The sequence below is a fragment of the Amphiprion ocellaris genome, chromosome 11, assembly GCF_022539595.1.
Source record: "Amphiprion ocellaris isolate individual 3 ecotype Okinawa chromosome 11, ASM2253959v1, whole genome shotgun sequence".
In the NCBI taxonomy this organism is placed as follows: Eukaryota; Metazoa; Chordata; class Actinopteri; family Pomacentridae; genus Amphiprion; species Amphiprion ocellaris.
Genome location: NC_072776.1, coordinates 20,002,069 through 20,025,454, shown reverse-complemented (window position 1 = coordinate 20,025,454; position 23,386 = coordinate 20,002,069). Strand labels below are relative to the sequence as shown.

At 41.1% G+C, this 23,386-nt stretch overlaps 1 protein-coding gene across 1 annotated transcript; it reads right to left on the bottom strand.

Moving 5' to 3' along the window:
* Positions 1-2,163: 2,163 nt before the first annotated feature.
* Positions 2,164-22,964, bottom strand: cavin2a (caveolae associated protein 2a). Its single transcript, XM_023285180.3, has 2 exons — positions 22,255-22,964; positions 2,164-6,536 (listed from the first exon to the last, which is right to left on the bottom strand). The coding sequence occupies exons 1-2, from the start codon at positions 22,834-22,836 to the stop codon at positions 5,667-5,669; spliced, it is 1,452 nt and encodes a 483-aa protein (XP_023140948.2). The 5' UTR covers positions 22,837-22,964; the 3' UTR covers positions 2,164-5,666.
* Positions 22,965-23,386: the final 422 nt, after the last annotated feature.

Here is a 23,386-nt window from a genome sequence, read left to right as displayed (position 1 = left end):
CAGCTTTCTTCAGAGAACACATAGTAACTGAATTAGAGAGAATCAGGAGCAATTTTAGTTCATTTTGAGTGTAGTCAAAGTTGCGCATTTGATAACATTCCTCCTCCCAGTATTGCTCTTCATAAGAACTTGATATCTTGATATGATAAGTGTTTTTCCAAATAAAACATGTTAAATTGTCATCCGCACATACTGAAAGACTCAAATAATGATGGAATCTTGATTCACTTTTTTCTTTTTTTTTTTTTGCAACATACTATATTTGTAAATGTTTTCAAATTATAGCAGAATATTGTCTCATTACCACTGCTCATAAATGTTAAAACCCTGAGCCTTCTGCTTCCACCCAACACCGTTAGGGTGAAGGGGATTTCATTTATGGTGCTTATTGTATTGAGAGAGAGACAGAGAGGGAGAGAGCATTTAAATAATTCAGCAGCAGTTTATATCCCAGAAAGCACCTCAATCCTCTGAGTAATCCCCAGACCATGCGGTCAATAGTTTTCATATGGACAGACTCAGCCACCGGCATAAACACTCTAAGCAGTTGTTTATGGCCACAATCGCTATGGAGAGGAATCACTGTGAATTTTTGTGTTGCTCATTCCTAACATAATGTTTTGTTGTCATGTAGCAGCACGATCTTGACTTTGTGAGTCTGCTGGTTAATATGGCAATACATCTTAATGTGCAACTTATTTGAATGAACCAAGCAGCTTTACACAAATGGCGCCTGGCAGAAAATTAAGGACCGGAAGAACAGAAAATGAACACGGCCTTGCATCATCCGCTACATCCACAATAGTGTACATTTGTTATATGCAAATGTGTTGCTTTTATAGTTTAAATATATTGACTGTGTTATTGTTTCAAATGCAGTGTAATTGTTAATTGCTTAACTTCTCAAAATGTTTTGTTTTTACAAATAGGAAGAGATTTGCTGTTCATTCATTTGACCAACTATGTGGGTTCATTCAGTTATGACCAGGGTAAGTGATATGGTGATGCACTGGGAGTGTTGTAGAGGGCCACCAAAATCCAAGAACCAGACTTTCATATGGACTATTTATGCATAAAGTAGTATAGTGGGTTTTTTTTGTTGTTGTTGCTTTAGTAGGCAAAGACAGGTTGTTGCAACTTACATTCCCAGTCAAAGGTTTGGACAGACCTTGTCATTCATTGTTTTTTATTGGATTATTTTATACATTGTAGATTAATACTGAAGACAACAAAACTATAAAACATATGGAATTACGTTGTAAACAAAAATGTGTTTATCTTTATTATTCTACAATTTAGAAAATAATACAAATAAGTAAAAAACATCGAATGAGAAGGTGTGTCCAAACTTTTGATTGGTAGTGTACTTCTGAGAGTTTAGAGCACTAAAAATGAAATTCCAATCACTCTGCTATGAGACAGAGGCAGAAATCTCAGAAACAGTGTCAGCAAATAACATGTGAGCTATTTCTATTGATAAATAGTGCTGTGGGTAAATAATAAAAATGTTATTTCATGAAGCAAATCTCCATCCTGGCTCTGGTCCCATCATCTATCTAATCTTCATTTCATATGGAGCCCTCTGAATCCATGGGCTGTGCTCTGTAAATAAGGGTTCAGCCACTGAACCACTCCTTTCACTTGAATCTACTGCTGTATTCCAGTGAACCAAAGAGCAGATAATGCTGCTCTTTGGTTCACTGGAATACAGCACTCTGACCTACAGTAAAAGCTGCAGCGAGCTTAACTACATGTTTTCCTGGGATCTGTAGGTCACAACATGAATGACACACAGATCATGAACAACTGTAATTTATATATGTGTGACACCATCACCTGGTATAATGAGACAAAAACATCATTGTAGTGTTATAAAACCTTTATTGATGTATACAATACTAAACTTGGAAAATAACTTTGATTACAAGATGCGTTAGGAGGAGCATCTTTAAACACTCTGATGGCAGCAAATCTCCTGCTTTGAAGGGAACTTCTTTGGTGTAACTGGTGAACTAAATGAACAGGCTTAAAAGTCAAAACCAAGATGATGTTTAACACAGAATCACTATCTGGTGTTTGAACTTTCGAAAAAAACAACGTGGTTCTCACAAATGATTCTCAATAATTTGTGTAATTGAAAAGAAAAGCAGACTTTTGCGCAAATTCATGTGTATATATTTATTTTTTTTAAACACGAGACAGTAAAATCACCAAGTAAGACATTTGCATGAATAAGCAGAAAGCAACATGAGCCTATTGTTCAATCTGTTTAAACTTGGGTGATATATACAAAGAAGAATTAAAATAAAAATAAAAAAAATCCATAAAATGATAAAGGACATGTAATAAGCACAGTTTCCAAGTAATTTTAAATGGATATATGTCTAATTATATATTTTCTTCTTACAAACCCCACTGAGGGAATTGGCTGATTACTTTATGAACATATAAGGCACTTTAACAAATACGGTGACACCACGTGCTGCATTTCTCTTGTGTTTGTCCATTTTGGACTTAAGTGAGAGATAAAGGTGAAAATCCTTCTCTTTTACCCCTACGTCTAAATCTAATGATAAAAACTATGTCTTAAAATGATTTTGACTTAATAATGCCATAACATATAAAAGAGCTGCAGAGGAGATTCTCAGTAACAGAGCTGAGCAGAGCACGCCTGTTTCCTGACTGATAATAAAAATAACACAGCTTCAGTTCATATTCAAGAGTTGAATAGTTTTATTCTATTATTTGCATTTGAACATTTAATAGGATGTATTTTTTCTCTTTATTTTTTTAATTTTTAATTTTTTTTTTTACATTTCGCAAGAGCACAAAACAGCAAGAATAAACTGGAATTTGTTTCCATTTTGGACACTTTCCTGTTAATTCATTTCCTATTTGTATATTCAGTTGTTGTTACTTTCCTGTGTTAATTACTCCCAGTGTTTTCCCACAAATAAAATACACTTTTAAAAATATAATTGTAATCTATGTTCTGACACAAAAACATACCACTGAATAAGCTGTAAGGATTTTTTTTTCTCTTTTTTTAAACTCTAAATCTACCAAAAGGCAGAGACATAACAGGATCAATACATATCTGTGATTGGCTATTCATTCTTTCAGCATTCATATCTTCAATCAGACACACCTAGCTGACTTAGGAGTAAGTCACTACATAAATGTATGTTATTTCTTACCCTTAGAGTAACCTTTCTACTTTAAAGTTGGTACTTGTTGTTTGAAGTTGGAATGAATCCAGACTTAATAAATTGATTTTCTTGCATACTTTAAATATAAAATATTTTGGGCACCATATTTCAACTTTAAAAACAAGTTAACAATCCATTGTGTATGTGTTATCTATATTTTTCAGAAGCAGTATAATGGATATGTAGTACAGGCAAACTGAAGAAGAGGTTTCCCAGTCCTGCCGTGCAAGTTATAGATATACATCCCCTAAACATATTGCAGTTCCCATGGTTCAATGCATCGCAGACTCTCACAGTTTAATCACCTTTCTGCCAAGATGCACATATGCCTAAACCAAATGCAACTTTATCATCTTTTCCAACAACCTTTCTCTCCAACACCCCTGTCCTCCCTCCTACTTCCAGCTCATGCCCAGGAGCCTCTACAGGGTTCAGAACACCTGTGGCTCCATAGAGCGTCTTCCTCCCTTTGCACTGTCTCAACAAGGAGGCCAAGAGCATGAAAAATGGGCTGAGCAGGAGTCATCCGTCAAACCTAGGAATGCTGCCTTCTGCCTTTATCCACTTCAGTGACCTCTCTAGTATCTGGATCCTTGGCACCTGGTATCACTTGCTACATTATTTTTAGGAAGTCATGGCATAAGACAAGCCTGTAGCTGAGGCTGGTAACGCTCTGACACTGAGCAACAAGAGGAAGGTCACTTTATAGCAACTTTGAAGGACTGACTTTCAACCATAAAGTTGATTGTGACCGATGTATTTGCACGTCCTTTAAACTTTTTTTTTTTTTTTTAAATGTAGTTGGTGTGAAGCCTTAACTGCGCTCAGAAAAGTGATAGCTGCAAGGGCTTTCTCAGAAAAAGGAAAAAATTTCAGGCATGTTTTACCATCACTCTTATCTACAAAACCATAGGAATCCATCCCTTTAGGAGTGGAAATACTCACACCAGCTTGTACAAGGTAAAGGCACCGTAGGAGTATGTGTGTGCATGCAATAAGGCAGGGCAGCTTTAGTGATGTTGCCCTGGCAAATTTTTAAGATTGTGTCTTAAACATATGAAACTGAGTAAACATTTCACCATGTAACTTATGGATGCCTGAAAGAACACGGCTTAAAAACACCCGAGAATCATATAGTAACACAAATAAAATTCACAGATACAACATTTACTGTAAAAGAACACACACTCAAGGCAAGCATAAAGCTACTGTACTAATTCAGGATGTTTAAGCTGTAAATATCTAGCAAGTAGTGTGCCTCACATAGAATAAGACAATAATTTCTGTACATAAACATAAAAAGTAGCCCTGCAAAAGAAGAAAAAGGGCTGCAAAAGTGACATTTAGTGTCTCACTATTAAAACCTGTACGGTCCTTTGCGTCACTTATATATTGTTTTCTATATCGAGAGCAGCTTCTATCCTGCAATGGTGTCCTTCATCTGCATCAGTGTGACTGAACCCAAACATAATGTTAGCACTTGTTTCTGTAATCTTTCTCAGAGTGTCAAATACATGTGATTTTCAAGACGATTTGGACTATTTCAAATTCCAACTATTCTACTTTATTTTTCTATGGTGCAAATGTTAATTGGTTGTTGGATGTCAAATGGCAATTGTATGTTTTTATAGGATGCACATAGGTTTTAAATCAAAAGGTCAGGAAAGACAAAACTGGATCTCACTGTCACACTAACATAATTTCACAACTGGAAGGACAAAAGGCAAGATGGAGTCACCCCAGATTACTGAAATCACCTGCTAGTTAAAATAAGGGCTTCTGCAGGGCAGGTCCAAAGAATTCAGTAAACAACCTCTAGTCCTCTACTAAAAAACACCCCAGGGCCTTTTCACTGAAAATGCAGAAACTCCCCATTCCAACTCTTGCACAACCTGGCAACACACTGCCTCAACAGGCTGTGGGCAGTACCACTATTGCCAAAGATTTACTATTTTTTTTAACAAAAAACACAAAGAACAAAAGAGGCTATTTGTCAGTGAGAAGGAGAGGGCCAGAGGCAGACAAACACAGCAGGAGGGAGATAGTTGGTCCAGTGCCCTGGAGATGTGCACCTATTGAAGTGGTGGGCACCGGTTGATGAGAGTAAGATATGGTGTATTGCTGCAGTGTTGCCTTCCTTGGACAACCTAACTACACTGGATGCTTTAATCTGAATGTTTAGTGAGGTACACTGTTGGGTCTTATTGCTAATGCAGACCATGTCAAGGTTTGTCAAGGACTGTGCTGGTGATAATTAAAGGCAGTGATGTAGAAAAGGTCCAAGGTCGGGAAAGTCAAGAAAATCTTTCTAGTGTATAGGGGTGCTAATGACCAGAACATAGGACTTGTTACAGGAAAGGGAAAACTTGTGCTTGCTGGGGGTTCAGTAATTGTCGAAACTTGAGTAAGAAAAGAAGAAAATGCGAAACTGGGACTGATGCTCAAAATCTCAACATATTAAGACATTTGCTCCACAGACACTGTTGCTGCAGCAATCTGGACATCGGCTGCTATCTCAACAGGGCTTTTCTGTTTGTCTTCTTCTTCGTCCTCCTCTTCTATATCCTCGCCAAGATCTTCGTCATGCTCTGGAACTGCAAGGTCAGCCAAACGATCCCCATTCATCTCACACTCAATGCTTGGTGCTTTTCCATTCAATGCCAGCTCTGCCTTCATGCTATCTGGGGTGGAGGGGCTCAGCATCTCCTGGATTTCCTCCACAACACCCTCCTGGGTATGCACCTCCGCCAAAGGAATCTCACCATCCATGCTTCCCAGAGGAGGGATCTCCACACGGGCTCCTTCCAACGGTGAGCCCATATCTGGTGTGGGGGTCTCACCATCTCTGACCTTCTTGACGGTGAAGGTCATTGGGGACACCTTGAAGGAGGAAGACTTGGCGGTCGGGCTCTTGGGGTGGTTGGGGGTGAAGCTCTTCTTAAGTTTCTCACGCTTCTCTGGTGGCACAATCTTAGTGGTGATCTCGGTCATCTTCTTCTCAATGCTCTGGCGTGAGAAGGCTTTCTTGAGGCTATCTACCTTCTTCAGGCTGTTGCGCTTGAACCTGTCGGCCCTTCTCTCAAATGTACGCGAAGTGCCAGTCGCAGCATCACACTCCAGGAAATCTTCATTGATGCAGTGTGATGGAAACTCAGCATCCTCATCTGAAGACAGACTGACGGTCTGACCCTCCTCTTGGGTACGGATGCCTTCAACAGAGCCTGTGACAGATGGGGCAGGCCGGGTGGACTCTGCATCATACTGGCTTGGTTGTGGGGTCTTGAGGGAGTCCTTGACTAACACACTGGCAGGGATCTCATTGTCCTCCTATTGGGAAACAAAAGGACAAACAGAGGTATATTTAGCGGGCTGCCATAGTTTAATGAAGACTGAATTTAATGATATCTTTATTGAACTAGTTACGGTCAGGGGTAAACTTCAAAATTTTAAACTGTGGTGATTAAAGTAAAGCTACTACACATCCCCCATAACCATGTTAATGTATAGTCCTCAGATACATTCAAGGGCAGTAACTGCTTCTTCTACATGGTCAAAGAAGTATTCATCAAAACTGAAGTTTGTGTTAAAGACACGTTGGCTTGGTCTGTCTCCTGAGGATAGAAGCAACCAGTCTCTGCATGCCTAACTGATTTTCTCCTCGAGACATCTGAGGAATTCCACCTGTTTCTTTGCAGGAGTCAAATGCTGCTCTTTATTTTCTCTTTAATATCTTTCTCAACCTCTGACATCCATCTTTAAACACATTGATCAACTAAAATGGAGTGAGATGGAGCGGAATAGTTCAATATCCTGAGTTTCAATTTGTTTAACTTCTTCGCTTTTCTCTATGTTTTACTATCTTCTTTCTTCCCCCCTTTGACTCGGTGCCCACTCATCTGTGCACAGTCATACAATAACACACATGCGGGCACAGACACACACATCCAATGTTCTCCTCCAGTGGGGATTTATGAGCTAGAGTTTCCACCCCCCATTGCCCATATCCTTTCACACCCGAGAGTGAGTGGAGAGTAAAGGTGCAGCTTCACTGGTTGACATACTCCACTAAACATTTGAAATATTCATACACAAACCTCTCCCCTCCACGACAGCTTTAAGTATCACCATGACATTCTTGGCTTTGAGTAGACTTAATGTAGCACAGTGTAAAGCATATATTAATGCTTTACAGTCCACAACACATGCTTGCGTATGGGTTAATTAACTGCTTTCATTTGCCCATAACAAATTAAATCCAATAAAGACTTGATTTAGTTGGTGTTAACTGTACTAATTGTCATATCCAGGCATAGATCAGCGATGGTGCAACTCATTTTGGAGCTGCAAAACCTCAAACTATGTTGATATCAAGCACTTGTGTCAGCCCCACTCATCCTTGGTGCATGTTGGAGTGACATATATTGTAAACACTTGCTGATTCTTTGCACAACGCATGTATGAATGAGTGTTCACTGAAGTATGACTGCATTTCAAAGAATGCATGGCAGCTCCTAAGACATTTTAAGAGTGCTTAAGACAACAGAATGCCTAAAGTTGTTGAAGGACAGTGCAATGCATCTTCCTTGGGGTGTCATTAACATCCTTAAGGACTGGGCCAACCAGATGGTCTAGAAGAGTGATCACACATCACTTATCACCACCACTATTTTTTTTTGGCTAAGAAAGGACAGTAGTGTATTATGCATTCAAGCCCATTCAAGTGGATTTTCGCCAGTATTGTATTTCATGAAAATGTATGAGATAAGATGATAGACTATCGGTGATGAGCATGTAAAATTTGCTGTGAGACTGATATGTAAACTTCAAAGGCATATTGCAGATAACTCCCTTTGTAAGTAAAAATGTTCAATCCATATCAATCAGTATTGGTATTACAGTGTTAAACTACCGAAGATGTGACCCATTAGAGTCAACTATCCAAGTGTGTTTCATTCATACAACCACTTCCCACTGTTTCCGTATCACTTTCTGCATTTTCCTGATTGCATAAGGGCCTTGTGGCAATTTGAAATGAATGCTCAGATTACATCTTACTGCTGTTTTACCCTGATCCACAGCAGTTTGCAGCACTCCCCTTAGACGCCTTAAAAATTCAGTGCCATACCTTCCTCCAGGGAAATGAAAAGCCATGCAAAAGCCCCTCTTTTTTAACTACCTTGCAGACATCTGATATCTCTCGCCTTGATCTCAAACATGCAGCTGTGATTCACAGTTCAGGTGTGTGCCAAGCATGTGTGGTATCTCTCAGCTAATGGCAATAAATCTGTCAGCGTGTTCTTAAAGGTGCAACATCAGCCTTAAGAACAGGGACATGTTTTCAAGTGAAAGAGAAAGAAAAATAAAAGCTTCAGAACCTACGAATATATAGTACAAATAGACAACAGAGAAGTGCTAATAAATTAAATATACTGCTCCTCAACTTGTGTCGATTCTAAATAATTTAAAATTACTTCTGATCTATACAACGTCAAAGAACCAGTCTTCTGTGACAGTTTTTTCCCCCCACCAACCACTAGGGTATGTCTTCTAACCTAAAAAAAAGCTGGGAATCATGATGGCACTGCAGGTTTGTAACTTGAAATCCAAAAAGACAAAAGGTAGTACCTTGGGGAACAGCTCTAGTTACCACTATCTCGTTTGGTTTAACTGTAGTCCCCCTTTAGAGTTTTGTTCTCTGTGGCTCCCTCCTGTTGTATCTGAAAGAGCAGTCTCTCAATGCCCTATTTTGCTGCAGGTCTGACACTCACCACACCCACAGAGTGTGGAGATCAGAACATGTTCATGCAGACTCAAATCAGAATGTGAGCAAGTCTGTGGGAGACAGTTTTTCTATTAAATGTATGAAAGGGTACAGAGAAACGAATAAAGCTTGCTCCTAGGAAGATGATACCTCTGGCTTTACGCTTATCTCCCTTTTCTGTGCTTCTGATAGAGTCAGGCAGTTTTAATCAGCATGAAATGTGAGATAGCTTAAAGGTTACGAACCCACCTAAATCTGACCAGTCGTGATTAGAAAATTTAGAGCCAATACGGCCTCTCCTGACCCCGACGGAGCACTACCTGATAATGAAGGTGAATCTTTCATGATTGTCTGGTGGTGTTAAGGTTTGTAAAGATTCAGTCCTGACACCTCTGCTCCAGTCTGGGCACGCCATAGCCTTTGTGATTTGGCTCAAACATGTTTGATGTAATCAGTGTGGGCACTGAAGTGTGTGGGAGGCAGCAACTGAAACTCAAACACGAATGAGAACTGAGCCCACCTATGACTAACTATGAAGAACTTACTGCAGTAGCACTATCTTACTGGTTGATTCATGTGTTGCCTGTGCTGATAAATACCAATAATCCTTCTCGTGTCAATTCTAATTGACCACTGCTTCTAGCAATGACACAACAACATCAGCAAGTGAGTCTCCGGTTTTCAAGTGTGCTTGGAAAAACAGATCAAATTCAGTCTTTTTTTTACAACCATGATTTCATCCAAGAATTTTTTTCCATTTACTGGTGAAGATGCTCAATATGTATTAGGCTGCCCAAACAGTAAACAGTGTGAAATCAGCATGTCCCCAGTTTAACCCCCAACAGTCTTGGCAGGCAAACTACAATAAACAAAATTTTCCTAAATACCGTTTGACCCTCATCTGCCCTGTGTGTGTGTGTGGACCTCACATTCTGGCACTTTTCTCTTGGGAACCCTGTTAATTAACGTACCTTCTAAGCAAGCACTCATTAGCTACTGAGAATGTGATACAGTATGTGTGTGTGTTTGCGTGCCAATGGGCATTTGAGTGCAGCCATGTAGGACATTGGCTATTGTTAAAAAAACAACAACACAGTTTAAAAGAGCAAGATGAAAGAAAACAAAAGTAAATTTGGAGCACACCAAAAAACAAAATTAATTTAGTGTGACAGCCAGTTTGCTGTACATTAAAGGGGACGCACTTCAAAGATATTTTGTTACGTAATGCAATTCAAGATCACATTTAACAGTTGTATGGTAGAATTGCCCTCTAATTGCAAGTCCTGCAAGGTGTTACAAAGCTGGAGCTTATGTAAGGCATGCCACTGGAGTCTCTGGCTTCACTCAAATGCAGAGATCAGGGTGGGGCACGTTGGAGCTGCAATGGAGTGAAAGAGCTCCAGGGGGCTCCTATTACTCGGTGGATGTCTCTGTTTATGTGTCATGACATCCTATACCGCCTTTTTAGCATTTCCTCTCTCTTATTTGTTTATGTGTGTTTGTGTATACAGGCATCTGCACACATCTGCAGTGAGTATAGAATGGATTTTCTATATTCATGATCCCCAGAGAAGGAAACCTTTGGACTCTGGGGACTCCCTGACTTTTCACCATGCATCACAGTTATTGACAGACATTCATGTCGCCCTGGGGAGGATTTTTAATAACTATAATCCTCTGACCTTTCATCTAGTTCCATAAATACCTGATAAACTAATGACATTGCCGTCACCTTCTGTGGCTTGTGTGAGGCAGATGATTTTAGCACACTAGAAAAACATGCAAGATATCAGAGCTGCAGCTAATAATGAATTAATTAATGTATTAATGTGTTGATTACTTTCACGATTGATTACATGCCAATATCAGCGTTTCTTATAGTCTAAAATGATGCACTCAAACACCCAAAAAGATTCAATTTGCTGTCATAGAGGAAGGAAAATAAATATTTAAGTTGCTTGACTTACAAGATTTGACTTTTTTTTCTCTACAGAAATACTTAAACAGATTAGCTGATTATGACAATATTTAAAAACCATTAAGCATATTAGCATGCCTTACAGTTCTGCCTCAAAAACAACTATGCCAGCTGTAGCATCCTCATCTTGTTCCTATACGCCAAAATTCCAAAAACTTCTTTATGCTAATTTGCTATGTAATTTTTAGTTGAACTAAATCATTTACTCAAATGATAATAGGGTCATTAAAGTTGGTATTACACTGTTTTTTTTTTTTACCTACTTTTATCTCCTGAGTCCTGCATGTGTACAGTTTATAGACACATCTTACCATTTTATAAAATCCTTTACACTCCCATCTAACATCAGTCATTTACTTCCACTAATATAGATTGAGTTACTTTTTAAATAAAGTTCAGATCAAAACAGACAACATACACATGCAAGATAACTTTTTAAAGTAATAATTGACTCGCACATCCATGCCAGACATAAAGTAAACAGCAATTTAACCTTATGAACCATATTGCTGCAGTTTGCACATGTGCATTAATGTGTATGTACTCGCACTTGGACTAGCTGCACTTTCCTGGCACTTCAGAAGACTAATGGAGGTTTTCTTAATCCTGCCAGGTGAGGCCGGTACAGGTGTATTGGCACAGTGAGTCAGGCGCCTCTGGGGGCTGCACCAATGAGAGGTTAAACCATCACCAGCGCACACACAGGAGTGCACACATTTGCTCTTGTCAAGTCCCCTGCAATTACTTTTATAGAATGACCAGAGAGAAAAGAGACACCGAATGGATTTTTATTGATTGAAAGATTATTTTTAGATATAAAGTTCAAAATAATTTCCTCTTTCCACATTTACCTATTCTCTAAATTTCCCTCTTCTTTTTATCTGTAATATAACCCACCTCATTCAACACACTGTCCGCTGTCTCCAGCCCTCGCTTGCATTCATTCAGCAAACAATGGCAGCACCTTTTCTACCTGAATGTGACTGTGCAAATTTGCCTTCATCTGCATATGTTTTGATTACAGCACATCGTTTCCATTACAGTGCAGGGAGTTGTTTTACAGGTCACCCTAACCCGGGGTTGTTGCGTAACACCCCCCCCCCCCCCCCCCCAACTCCCACTCCCACCCCAGTGTACATGAAGAGCCATCTGTGGACACAGGAAGGAAGGAAGGAAGGAGGAAAGGAAGGAAAGGAAATGGAATCCTGTTATTTGTCATGAGACTGTGTTACCACAAAACATGATAAACTTCTAATGCGCTGTTGACAGAGGAATGAAATCTATACACTGAGATGCACTATTAAGTGTAGAAATAAACGTTCTGTACTAACTCAAGTTAAGACCGTGCAATGCCGTACCAGGTATGCTCAAACTGTGGGAAGCGATCAGATTTTTATGAAGAGCCATAAATATCTCCTCAGCACCCTCCTTCCAATCCTGAATCATGCCTCTTGGCCTAATACCCATGAGGCTTTGCATAACAAGTTAGGGCATTCTCTCGCATTCGCACCCCTCCCATAATCTGCCTCACCAAAAGAAAACACGGCATGTTTACTGGCCCTGCGAGCTTGTGTAATCACACAGCACAATAACCAATTCAGGCGCGATGTCATGCTGACGTGCTGGTAGAACAGCGATGGCGGCGACCTGGAGAGGCTACCATTATTCCTCATGACATAAATGATGATGCTGCAGGTCTGAGGAAGCCTCTTCATGCAACACATAATTTCCAGGGTAGAAGTCGGTGCACAGTGGATGACGACGGGCTTCATATTCTGTGATATATTCTCCCCGGTTCTCCTAATTAATTCCATATACATGGCCTGGTATTCATTATAATAACTCCATGGGTGAGCGCCTTGTCACTTACTGCATTTCCTCTGAATCATATCGCTAAAGTTTCACAGCTTATTTAACGCCGTATCTATGTGATGAATGATGCAAAGCGCTAAAGAATGTCTTAGCAGTGTCACCGCGACATTCCTGCACATTTACAGCTCGAGTTTTGACTCTACACCGCGGCTATGTTATTCTCCTTCAGCTGTTTGGTCCAAATCTCCCAAGATCCTCCTTTGCACAGCACAGTCCCATACTGTGCCTATCTGAACCATTGTTTGATAAGAGAGAGGAGATACAGCAAACATTTTTGATAAGGCTATGTACAATTGTCACAGTGTTTACCTCATATGGAGGTCAAAGAGCATGTGTGTCCGTAGTGAAGCCAGAAAGTCATCACGTTATCTCGAGATATGTTTTCATGTTTCTTTAAGGAGCTGAGGAATAAGAACAGTGAGAGCTAAAATGGCAATTGTTTTCCCTCTTCCTGCAATGGATGTAGAGGCCTTGGTGAGCGGATTAGTTGGGTCTAAAAAGTCAAGAAGGAGCAAACATGTGGATGGAGTCCTGAAGTCTAACAGCAAAAAATAAAGGAGGTGACAGAGGAGCCAACAGGATATATTTGGTTTATTTCACACAATAGGACACTGGGTTTCTTTGGCAGAATACCAGTTGAAACTCCCAGTATTCCCAATTTCTTTAAAAAGTTGGATAAATCACCACCTCCACCTAACTTGTGGTGTGAAACCGAGGAGAGAAAGCCAAAAAACAAGAGCACAGGTGAGTGTGAAAAACAGCTTTGTTATATTATAAATAACCCCCGTTTATTTGAAAACATGCTAAATGTGTGCTTGACACTTCCAAAATAAACGCTACATCATGGGACATGCTGGGAGGCTATAAACAGCTTTGTTTATGTTTTTATGTTGCACCTACAACTTGTGGCAACATGGCACGAAAACACCATTTAAAAACAACACACTTAAAACACAACATGGAATAGGGGAGCTAAAAAGCCCAATCACACATTACCACTCTATGGATGCTCACACAGACTCTCCAAATATCACCACTTCTCTGTGTTATTAAGAGGTGTTGAAACTGGTATTTTACTCCAGGAATCTGCGTCTACAACCCAGCCTTAGCCTCCGAGACTGAAAGAGCACAGCAGACTTGTCAAACCTGAATGTGACATTAGGAAGAAGAGCAGGCACTTAAGGTAATACTGCTCCATCCACATGTATACACAATAGTTTATGCATACAGTTTGCAAACCTCATTATAATCTCTTATCCAAACTCAGTCCTCTCCTATTACCATTACGTGACAAACACTGGCCATATATTCACTTTGCCCTTTCTTTCCCCTCTGCTCATCACTTCTCCCTCTACATTTATCTCTGCCTCACTTTTCTGCCACTTTTACTTTGCGCCGTCAGAAAACCCAGAGGATTATCTGAGGAATGAACCCCAAAGGGAAAATAAGAATGATAACAAAGCGGGAATCCACGCTGTAAACAAACTTCATTGTTCATTTAGAAAGCATGCCTTAAAGGCTGCGCAACCATTTTAGACTGTTATCACAGAGACCAGTTTTACATACTTTAGAGCCTCGCATCCGACAGCACTTTTCTAAATATAAAAATCTCACTGTGGAGGACAAAATGCATGAAAGTCACTCCTTGTGTGCTGCTGGTTAAATTCATGATTCAGCTTTAGTAACTTAACACCATATAGAGGCTGTAAATAGTAGCGTGTGTATTTAAAAATTAGTATTAAACAAAACTTCTGCTATACACTACCATTCAAAAGTTTGGGGTGACTTAGAAATACCCTTAATTTTGAAAGAAAAGCAGTTTTTTTAAATGAAGATAACATTAAATTAATCAGAAATACAGTGTAGACATTGTTAATGTGGTAAATGACTATTCTAGCTGGAAACAGCTGATTTTTAATGGAATATCTACATAGGGGTACAGAGGAACATTTCCAGCAACCATCACTCCTGTGTTCTAATGCTACATTGTGTTAGCTAATGGTGTTGAAAGGATAATTGATGATTAGAAAACTCTTGTGCAATTATGTTAGCACATGAATAAAAGTGTGTGTTTCCATGGAAAACATGAAACTGTCTGGGTGAGCCCAAACTTTTGAATGGTCATGTACATAATATTCTTTTTTATGAACTGTATCTTGACTTGTTCTTGCTGGAAAAGCACAGGTTCCTCATTAATCTCAATCTTGTTTAACTGGAATGGGATGTTTTTTTGTTCAACATCTGCCACTTATTTATAATCAGTGACTAATGTGGTCCTTTAACGTTCTAAAATTATGTAATGCTTTCAGCTACAGTTGTTGTCTCAAGGCGTTTTTACACAAGTCCAAACCTTCCACCCCTCGTATTAATTACTACAGACAGAATTGGAAAAGCAGAGCCTGTATTTTTAAATCAGTGGCTGCCCTATGATCTAAGGTTACTTCCAGACCATCAGTTGCCTTAGTAACTAGCTGAGCTCTGTTCTCCGTGTCCAGAGTCCAACTCTGAACAAGACGCAGAACATATGTTTACCAGTTTTTCACAGAACTAAAAGCTCACAATACGAGATCACTTTGAACTTACTGGAACTCATAAGATTAGTCTTTATTGCTGCAGAATCGGTCCATCTCCTTCATTGTTCCTGTGAAAAGTGAACACATCTTGTGCCCTAACATGCACTATCCAGTCAAACAGTGAACAAGCGAGTCTGTCAGAATATGAAAAAGGTCTCCAGACTAATTTTGGGAGTAGTTTTGGAGCACAGAATTTAGGATCTCATGGTTTTCATTGCACATTTTGGTCGATTTTAAGTGCTGCTTTTTTGGGTTTTTTTTTTGTCAATTTCCACACATGCTTCCTAACATATTATATAAAATGATTGTCAAGAGGAATAAAGATGCAGAGAAATGTATTGTAAATGTAACCCGTTCTATTCCATAAACATGATCTGGGTCCCCCTCTGGTCACTGATTAAATCTCTATAAACTCATCTCAATATACCAAAATTACAAATTTAGAGGTTTTAATTCCATGAATATTATCCCTTTGTGTTTTTAAATGGCTTAGATGTAACTGTACATTGTTGCTTTCTTTAAAAAGTACAGATTTATGAAGTTCCTGCCTCTCTCTCCCCTAACATCTCTCCACTCACCTATGATTCCACTCAAACACTGTAAAACCATTCCTAGCTACACAATGACAAGTTGTAATATTGAAGAAGAATAATCAAAGTCCAACCCCACAAGTTGACAGAATTGGTTCCTTTGTTATAGATGAAACCCTGGATGTCTGAAACTGTGCTCTGTCACTGCTCCACTGCAGTTTCAAGGTGTAAATAAGCAGCTATGTTTTTGACTTCTTCTTTCACTCATGGTCTGTCTTCCAGCATAAAAACTTCATATAGACATGTTAAAAACCCCTCTGGTGAAAAAAAAAAATGACGCCAGAGGGGTTTTAAAGTTAGTCAAAGGTAGCTATTCTATGGCTCTATAGCAGGGGTGTCAAATATAAGGCCCGTGGGCCGGATTGGACCCTCTGGTGGGCTGGATGACTTTGCAAAGCATAAAGAAAACCCTCTAATCCCCTGTCTGTTCCTGCAGCGCAAGTCAGACAATTGTGTAACCAAAAATTAGCTTAAAAAGAGTGAAACAAGGCGTTCTAATGTCAGATGTACCTCAGCTGAAACTAACTGGGCGGGCCACCCAGAAACACACACACAGACAGACGAGCTAAAAGTCAGGCGCACCGGTGCAACCAATGAGAATGTTCAGTCACAGCTGGCAGATTTTTGGTTGCATGCTGGAGCCCTGTCAAGGTAATGAAGGGTTACTGTCAGGGATTATACTGTTACACAACTTACACCACTTGTTGCTAAGCAAAACAAAAATGACTGCAACGGCTTGTTACTTTCCTCACACTTCTGGTTATAGTCAGCAGGAGTACATGAAAGAAAAATACTGCGTCACACACACATTTAGATTTTATGCAGCATGGCAACAGCTGAGTAAATCGAAGTAAGCACTAACTAAGCAAACTTTAGGTTAACTACCACTCTACCGAACATTTGCACAGGTGAAGCTGGGTGACACGTAGGCTCAGCTGTCTGAATGCACTGCTTTTGGCTGTCAGCTGGTGCAATATATCACCTCAAAAAGGGAGACAGAACTAATTTCAGCTGTAGCCTGCAGCCAGCGGCCTGCTCCAGCTTGTGGAAATGGATATAATTTTAAAATGCCAGATTCTAGAGTGAAAATACACAATATGTACAAATATCTAATTTCTCTGGTTACATTACAAATCTTATTTGGGAAAGTAAGATTGTTTTCTCTCATATTTTTGCTTCTTCCGTGCTTAGTTTAAAGGGTCACTCTTGCACTAAAGCACTGATTGTGCTGCATTCGATGAGACAAAGATTAAGAATACTTATTATACCATTACTTCGCATTATTTAAACCTGAGTTTACTCAACTCCGTGTCATTAAACTACAGTGACGGTAAAGGATTTGGGCGAGGCTGGAAACATCAGTATTCGCTCGTCCTTCCTTTTAGAGCATGAACAGTGTGTGAAAAAAACAGCCTCTACTTCCTGCTGCTGAAAGCTAAGATTAAGTCCCAACCTTTGCTCAAGTGTCGCTACACTACATTTCCATGACGATTGGTAGCAAAGCAAACAAGATGACAATGACTGATGTAAAGCTAATCACTCAAAACCTTTGCAAGCATATTCTGGTGTGAGGAATGAATCTGTAAGTGGTGAAAGATGGGAAAGTTGTTTTACAATCTGAGCTCAGTCCTACAGCACAACTTGGTTATTGTGTTTGCTTTGGCTGGGGCGTGTATTTCTGTTTCCTTGAAAAGTGATATGAATGTTCTTTGATAGTGTGTGACTGTGATAGTGTGTGAGAGCTTATTCCCTTCCTCTCTGCAATTGAGGATACCAAAAATCCAGACAATCACTAAACATCCTCTTTCCATCCCATCCAGAACCACATGACACTGCTCTCCTAAATATTAGAGACCAACAAAAATACCTACATATTATCAGTTACTGGAATATTGGTATATGGGCCTATCATAGATATATTTGCACATGTTATCAGATATCTCAATAATTAAAAAAAAAAAAAAAAGCATAATGTAGAAAAATATGCTTGATGTAATTAAGAGATGGTTTCACCACATAGCTTGTCCAGCAGAGTGGCTCCAGCTCCATTGTTTACAATACTCTCAGCCCTGTCTGCAGCATATGTAGCAGAGCCAAGGACAGTGGATAAATAGCTTGTGAAATACATTGCTATAAAGTTCATCAACAATGACCTCTTTTCTCTGTTTAATGTCTATACTATGTGTGAGTGACAAATTACAGGAAAAAAAGCTGAAACCTTGACCCCTACAATAAGGGGATCTCTGTTATGCTGTTGGGGGCATTTTTCTGAATTCGCTTGTCTCTGTAGAAGGAAAGGCCAGCGCAAGTCAATACACAGCTATTGTGAGTAATCTCCTGTATCATATGATGCAGCATTTTTATCCTGATGGGAGTGGCCTCTTCCAGGATGACATGCTACCATCCATACTGCACAAGGGGTCATTGTCTGGTTTAATAAGTATACACTACCATTCAAAGGTTTGGGGTCACCCAAGCAATTTCATGTTTCAAATGAAAGCTCACACTTTTATTCATGTGCTAACATAACTGTACAAGGGTTTTCTAATCATCAGTTAGCCTTTCAACACCATTAGCTAACACAATGTAGCATTAGAACACAGGAGTGATGGTTGCTGGAAATGTTCCTCTGTACCCCTATGGAGATATTCCATTAAAAATCAGCTGTTTCCAGCTAGAACAGTCATTTACCACATCAACAATGTCTAGACTGTATTTTGGATTAACTTAATGTTATCCTGTATGAAAGAAACTGCTTTTCTTTCAAAAATAAGGACATTTCTGAGTGACGCCAAACTTTTGAATGGCAGTTTAACTATTATCTGAATCATCAATGTTTGAACATCTAGGGGAGGTTGTGTACCAGCATGTCAGACAGCGCTCTCCACCATGATGAAAGAAAGATCTTTTGGAATAGTAGTGTTCCTTTTCTCCTGTAGCATTTCAGAGACTTTGAGAATCAATGCCAAGGTGCACTAAAGACCCTAATAAAACACTTGATGTTGGTTTTTCCTCCAATTTGCTACTTATCTGTATATATAAAGAGAACATGGTCATGGTCAAAATCTGAATTTATCACTTCCAAAAAAACGTTATCAGCCACATAAATCCAGTATTGGGTTTTACTAAATATATTATAGCAAAACTGTGACTCAGTCTCATACAAGGAATGGGACAAAACAAATAAAATCCTTGCAGCCCAACTTGTTTGTTGTGATGAAATTCTTCTGTGAAGGAACACAGCTGAGCACATTATCATCTACTCAGACATAACTGACTTTTGTCGCAGGAAATTAAATTCCAAATGTGCCGTGTTTCATGGAGCATCTCACACAGATGCAAATTCAGTTAAGTTTTAAGATCTCCAAAGCGACTGTTGATGTTCAAACTCTCAGGTAATGAGCCTCTGAGGTGAGCCTGTGTGACAACAGAAACTATCTGCAGCCCAACATTTCAGCTCTCCAAACAGCCCTGACACTGTGCACAGTGGAATCTCAGATGGCTGGGAACTGTACGAGTTTTCCATGTGTGTCCCAACAGAAAAGGCCCAGAGAGGGGAGAGCCATGTAGAGACAGGAAAAGCACTGGTGCACAAAAACAAACAAACAAGGCCCAAGCAGCAGTAATTAAGTCCTCATTAGTCCTTGTTATGCACAGGAATGCAGCCGAGCGGCAGGCAGCGCTGTCATTTCTGACCGACCGTGGCCAAAGCCTGGAGCCGGTATGGACCCCTGCTCTGTGCAACAGTGGGCGCTTACCCAGAAGCCCTCTGTGTTTCCACCTCAGCTGGCACGTACAGGGTGATGAGTGTTTTGCATCAATTTTGTGGAGTGGATAGAGGAGGGGGAGGAGGGCCCCTCGACCGATAGCTACAGGGCTCGGTGCACTGAGTTTGGCTCTTGGGTGTGCAGCAAATGTGTGTTATCAAAGAGCAGTGTGAGGCGTGCAGCATGTGCTTTTGTGTAGTTTCAGGGAACTGGGACAGGTGGCTTGACCAAAGGGAGAAAAAGTAACTACATCCAAGTTGGAGTTTCTCTAAAAGACAGCAACAGAGGGTTTGGAGCGCTGTGAGAACAGAGAAATCGTCTGGCATTTTAAACATAAACCAAAAGATATCAGGCAAGAAAATCAGAGCACAACATTACATGGAAGAAATACAGAAACAATGCTGGCAGCAGATAAAGAGATTAGAAAGTGATGGGCACAGTAAAATCAACACGGGAGAGGGAACAAGGCCTGCACTTACTTCTTTTATTACCCACTCCCCTCGAGCACTGCGAGTCTCATTTTGCTCTGAAACGGCATACACCTGACCCAACACATCAGCAAAACATCCAATGGGCAAGCTGCACGCACACACATGCAGTGCACACACATGCAGCGCACACATGCCCCAGAGGCCATACCTGGACCTGCTACGCCCATTTAGAAAAGCTCCACTCTTGGTTTGACTCAATTGGAGGCAAATCAGCAAAAGGCAGGAATGCACTGTGAGCAACACATTGCTTGTGACAGACGCTGCAAACTTTTAAGTACACTCCAATTTGAATAATGTCAATAGAAAACAGGCGGACCCCAGTTAAACTGAGTCACAGAGGAGAGAAAAACTGAATCCATGTCACATGAAATTCAACAGTCATTGAGAGCAAACAGCACTGTTCCCTCTCACTATCTCCAAAGCAACAGGTCACTCCCTTCCAGCACACACACACACACACACACACACACACACACACACACACACACACACACACACACACACACACACACACACACACACACACACACACACACACACACACACACGCTGCCCGAGGATTCAATCCAATCGATCCGCTGTGCCTCGCCCACAGTCACGCAGAGCCAGCTTACACCAAGTAAGGTCTTGGCACCTGTTGCATTTGAACAACAGAGCCTCAGTACCTGGGAAACCAGATAACAGCGGCGGTTAAGAGCTCTCAGCGGCTCTGGCTGTGTCAACAATGCCCCCCCCTTTTTAACTACCTGGGAACACACTTGTACGCACACGCTCACATGTAACCACACACACATACAAGCATGAAAAAGCACGTATGAGGACATGCACGCTGCAAACTCTGGAGATGATGCCAGAATCAGGTTTTTTGGTTAAAATGGAAATGCATGAGTAAAAAACACAGTGAACTCAGCTGTCACCTACAGACCAAAACTGCAGGTTTGACTATGTAAAGATTAGAAATTTTAGCTCTTTTCGTGTTCTGAGATAAGCGAGGCCTGGTTTGGGCAAGGATACTCGTCATACTTTTCACTCGCAATTTCCTCTGTAAATTAGAAAGCTTGTCACTTTTCCTGTGCCAGTATAGAGCTTTACCCTCACAGGTGTGATATGGCAGTTAAAATGGAAAATCCATCCAGAAACCGTCTGTCTGTCTGAATTATGACTGTGGGGTGTAAACAGATCCAGTCAAAGTCAGCATCTGAGCCTTCCTCTATTATCCTGTGGAGCGCCACTCCCAGACACACCCTTCTTCTCTCTCTCTACACACACACACACACATACACACACACACACACACATACACACACACACAGAGGAGACTCGCATGGGCGTGTGTGTGAACCTTGTTAAGACCTTCACTCAAAAGTAACTGGATTATACCATGCATTTTTTGCATTTTCTATCAGTGGATGTGTGCTTGTTTGAAATCTGGTTGAACAAGTTCCAAGTGTTGAAAATGTAATAATAGAGTGTTGTTAACCTGAAATGTATCACGTGTCAGTGTCAACTAGGTGCACAATAATTGTGCACACACCCACTAGTGCAGTCAAATATGAATGCAAATACTGCTGACACACTCACCCACACAGGCTAGAGTCCTCATGAGGAGTTCATTCACTTTAAAGGAGTGGCACAACCATTTGTAATGCACTTTAAGAAGTAAACAAGGGACCCACAAGTGTGACATAGATGTTTTGACTCTGAAAACACTGGTTCTTATATTTCCAATAATGCTACTTAATGCCATCTTTAGTTAGAGCTGCAGACATTTTCTTTAAACCTCATCTTTAGTTTGCAACATTTGATTCTACCTTATATAAATATTGTACTATTTCCAAGCAGAAATAGGAACTTTTTTTAATTTAACAGCTTCCCTTTAGAAGCCACAGACATTACACAACTGTGATGAATAAACTGAACCTCATGCGTAAAATCAGTGGACAATAATAAGTAATAAGCTACTATCACTAAGTCATACATGTGGTGTTTCTGTGCTGTTTTCCTCCTCCTCACCTGGAAGATGAGCACTTTGAAGTGGTTCCTCTTCAGCAGGTGGCTGTGGTTGGCCTCCAGCTTCTTCACCTGGACCGCCTGCTTGTCCATACGCTCCTTCACATCCTTCAGGTGCCCGCTCACTTTGCGGGATCTCTCCAGCAGCTTGCTCACGCAGTTGGAGGTGCTGATGTGGGTCTTGGACAGGCGGGTCACGTCGCCCTGCACCACCCGCACGGCGCCCTCCAGCTCGGCCTGCCGCTGCTCCATCCGCTGCTGGTTGTCCTGCACCGCCTCCAGCATGTTGACCAGCTTGTCCAGCAGCGCCACCACGGTGATGGCGCTCACCTGGCCGCGGTCCACGGGGCTGCCCGGCGCCACGGGGCTGGTGGGGCTCTTCAGGCCCAGCCGGGACAGGGTGCCGGTCGGGGTGGGGGAGGACGGGGCGGAGGAGGCGCTGAAGCTGGGGATGAGGAGCTCCGTGTCCTCCTGCTGCTGCTGCTGCTGCTGCTGCTGCTGCTGCTGCGGCTGCTGTGGGATGGCGTGGGTGCTGCTGGAGACGCTGCTGCTGTTGGCCTCGGCGTGGGACGCGTCTTCTGCCATGGCGCACAGGTGGTGGAAAGCCTCCCGCTCTGATGGGATGTTTCACCTGAACACAGACGGTGCGTGGTAGCTGACGGGCTCTCTGCTGATCACTGGCTCCAGCTGAGAAGTGCAGACGGAGTGTTTTTTACTTCTTGGGAGTTGGATCGGCCTCCACGCCCCTTTCTGTGTTTCCTCCCTCCGCTCACACACACACACACGCGCACAAACACGCTGGGAACTTTCAAAAACACCTCCCCTGCAAGCGAAAGGGAGGGGCCAGGTTGCCATGGGAACCGTGCAGGCCTAGCCCTGTTGACAGCATGGTGTGTGTCCTTCCTTGTATGCCTGCTTGCTTGCTCTCTGTGTGTGTGTGTGTGTGTGTGTATTCATGTGACTGCCATCCATTCCACATGCCTCGCTGCATTTGCAAAATCTGTGCAAAGGCTACTGTTGTTTACTGCACTGTGTGTGTGTGCTGTGTGTGTGTGTCAAACTGTACTGGGGTGTATTGTGATGTAGTGTAAGGGGATAGAAGGACAATTAAGCTGTGATCTACATCAGTGTTTCT

Bases quoted from the DNA above. Each gene is read 5' to 3' on its own strand.
- cavin2a (XM_023285180.3), bottom strand. From the start codon at position 22,836: ATGGCAGAAGACGCGTCCCACGCCGAGGCCAACAGCAGCAGCGTCTCC. The intron at 6,537-22,254 runs GTGAGGAGGAGG...GTTTCCCAATAG, and splicing joins TCAAAGTGCTCATCTTCCAG to GAGGACAATGAGATCCCTGC.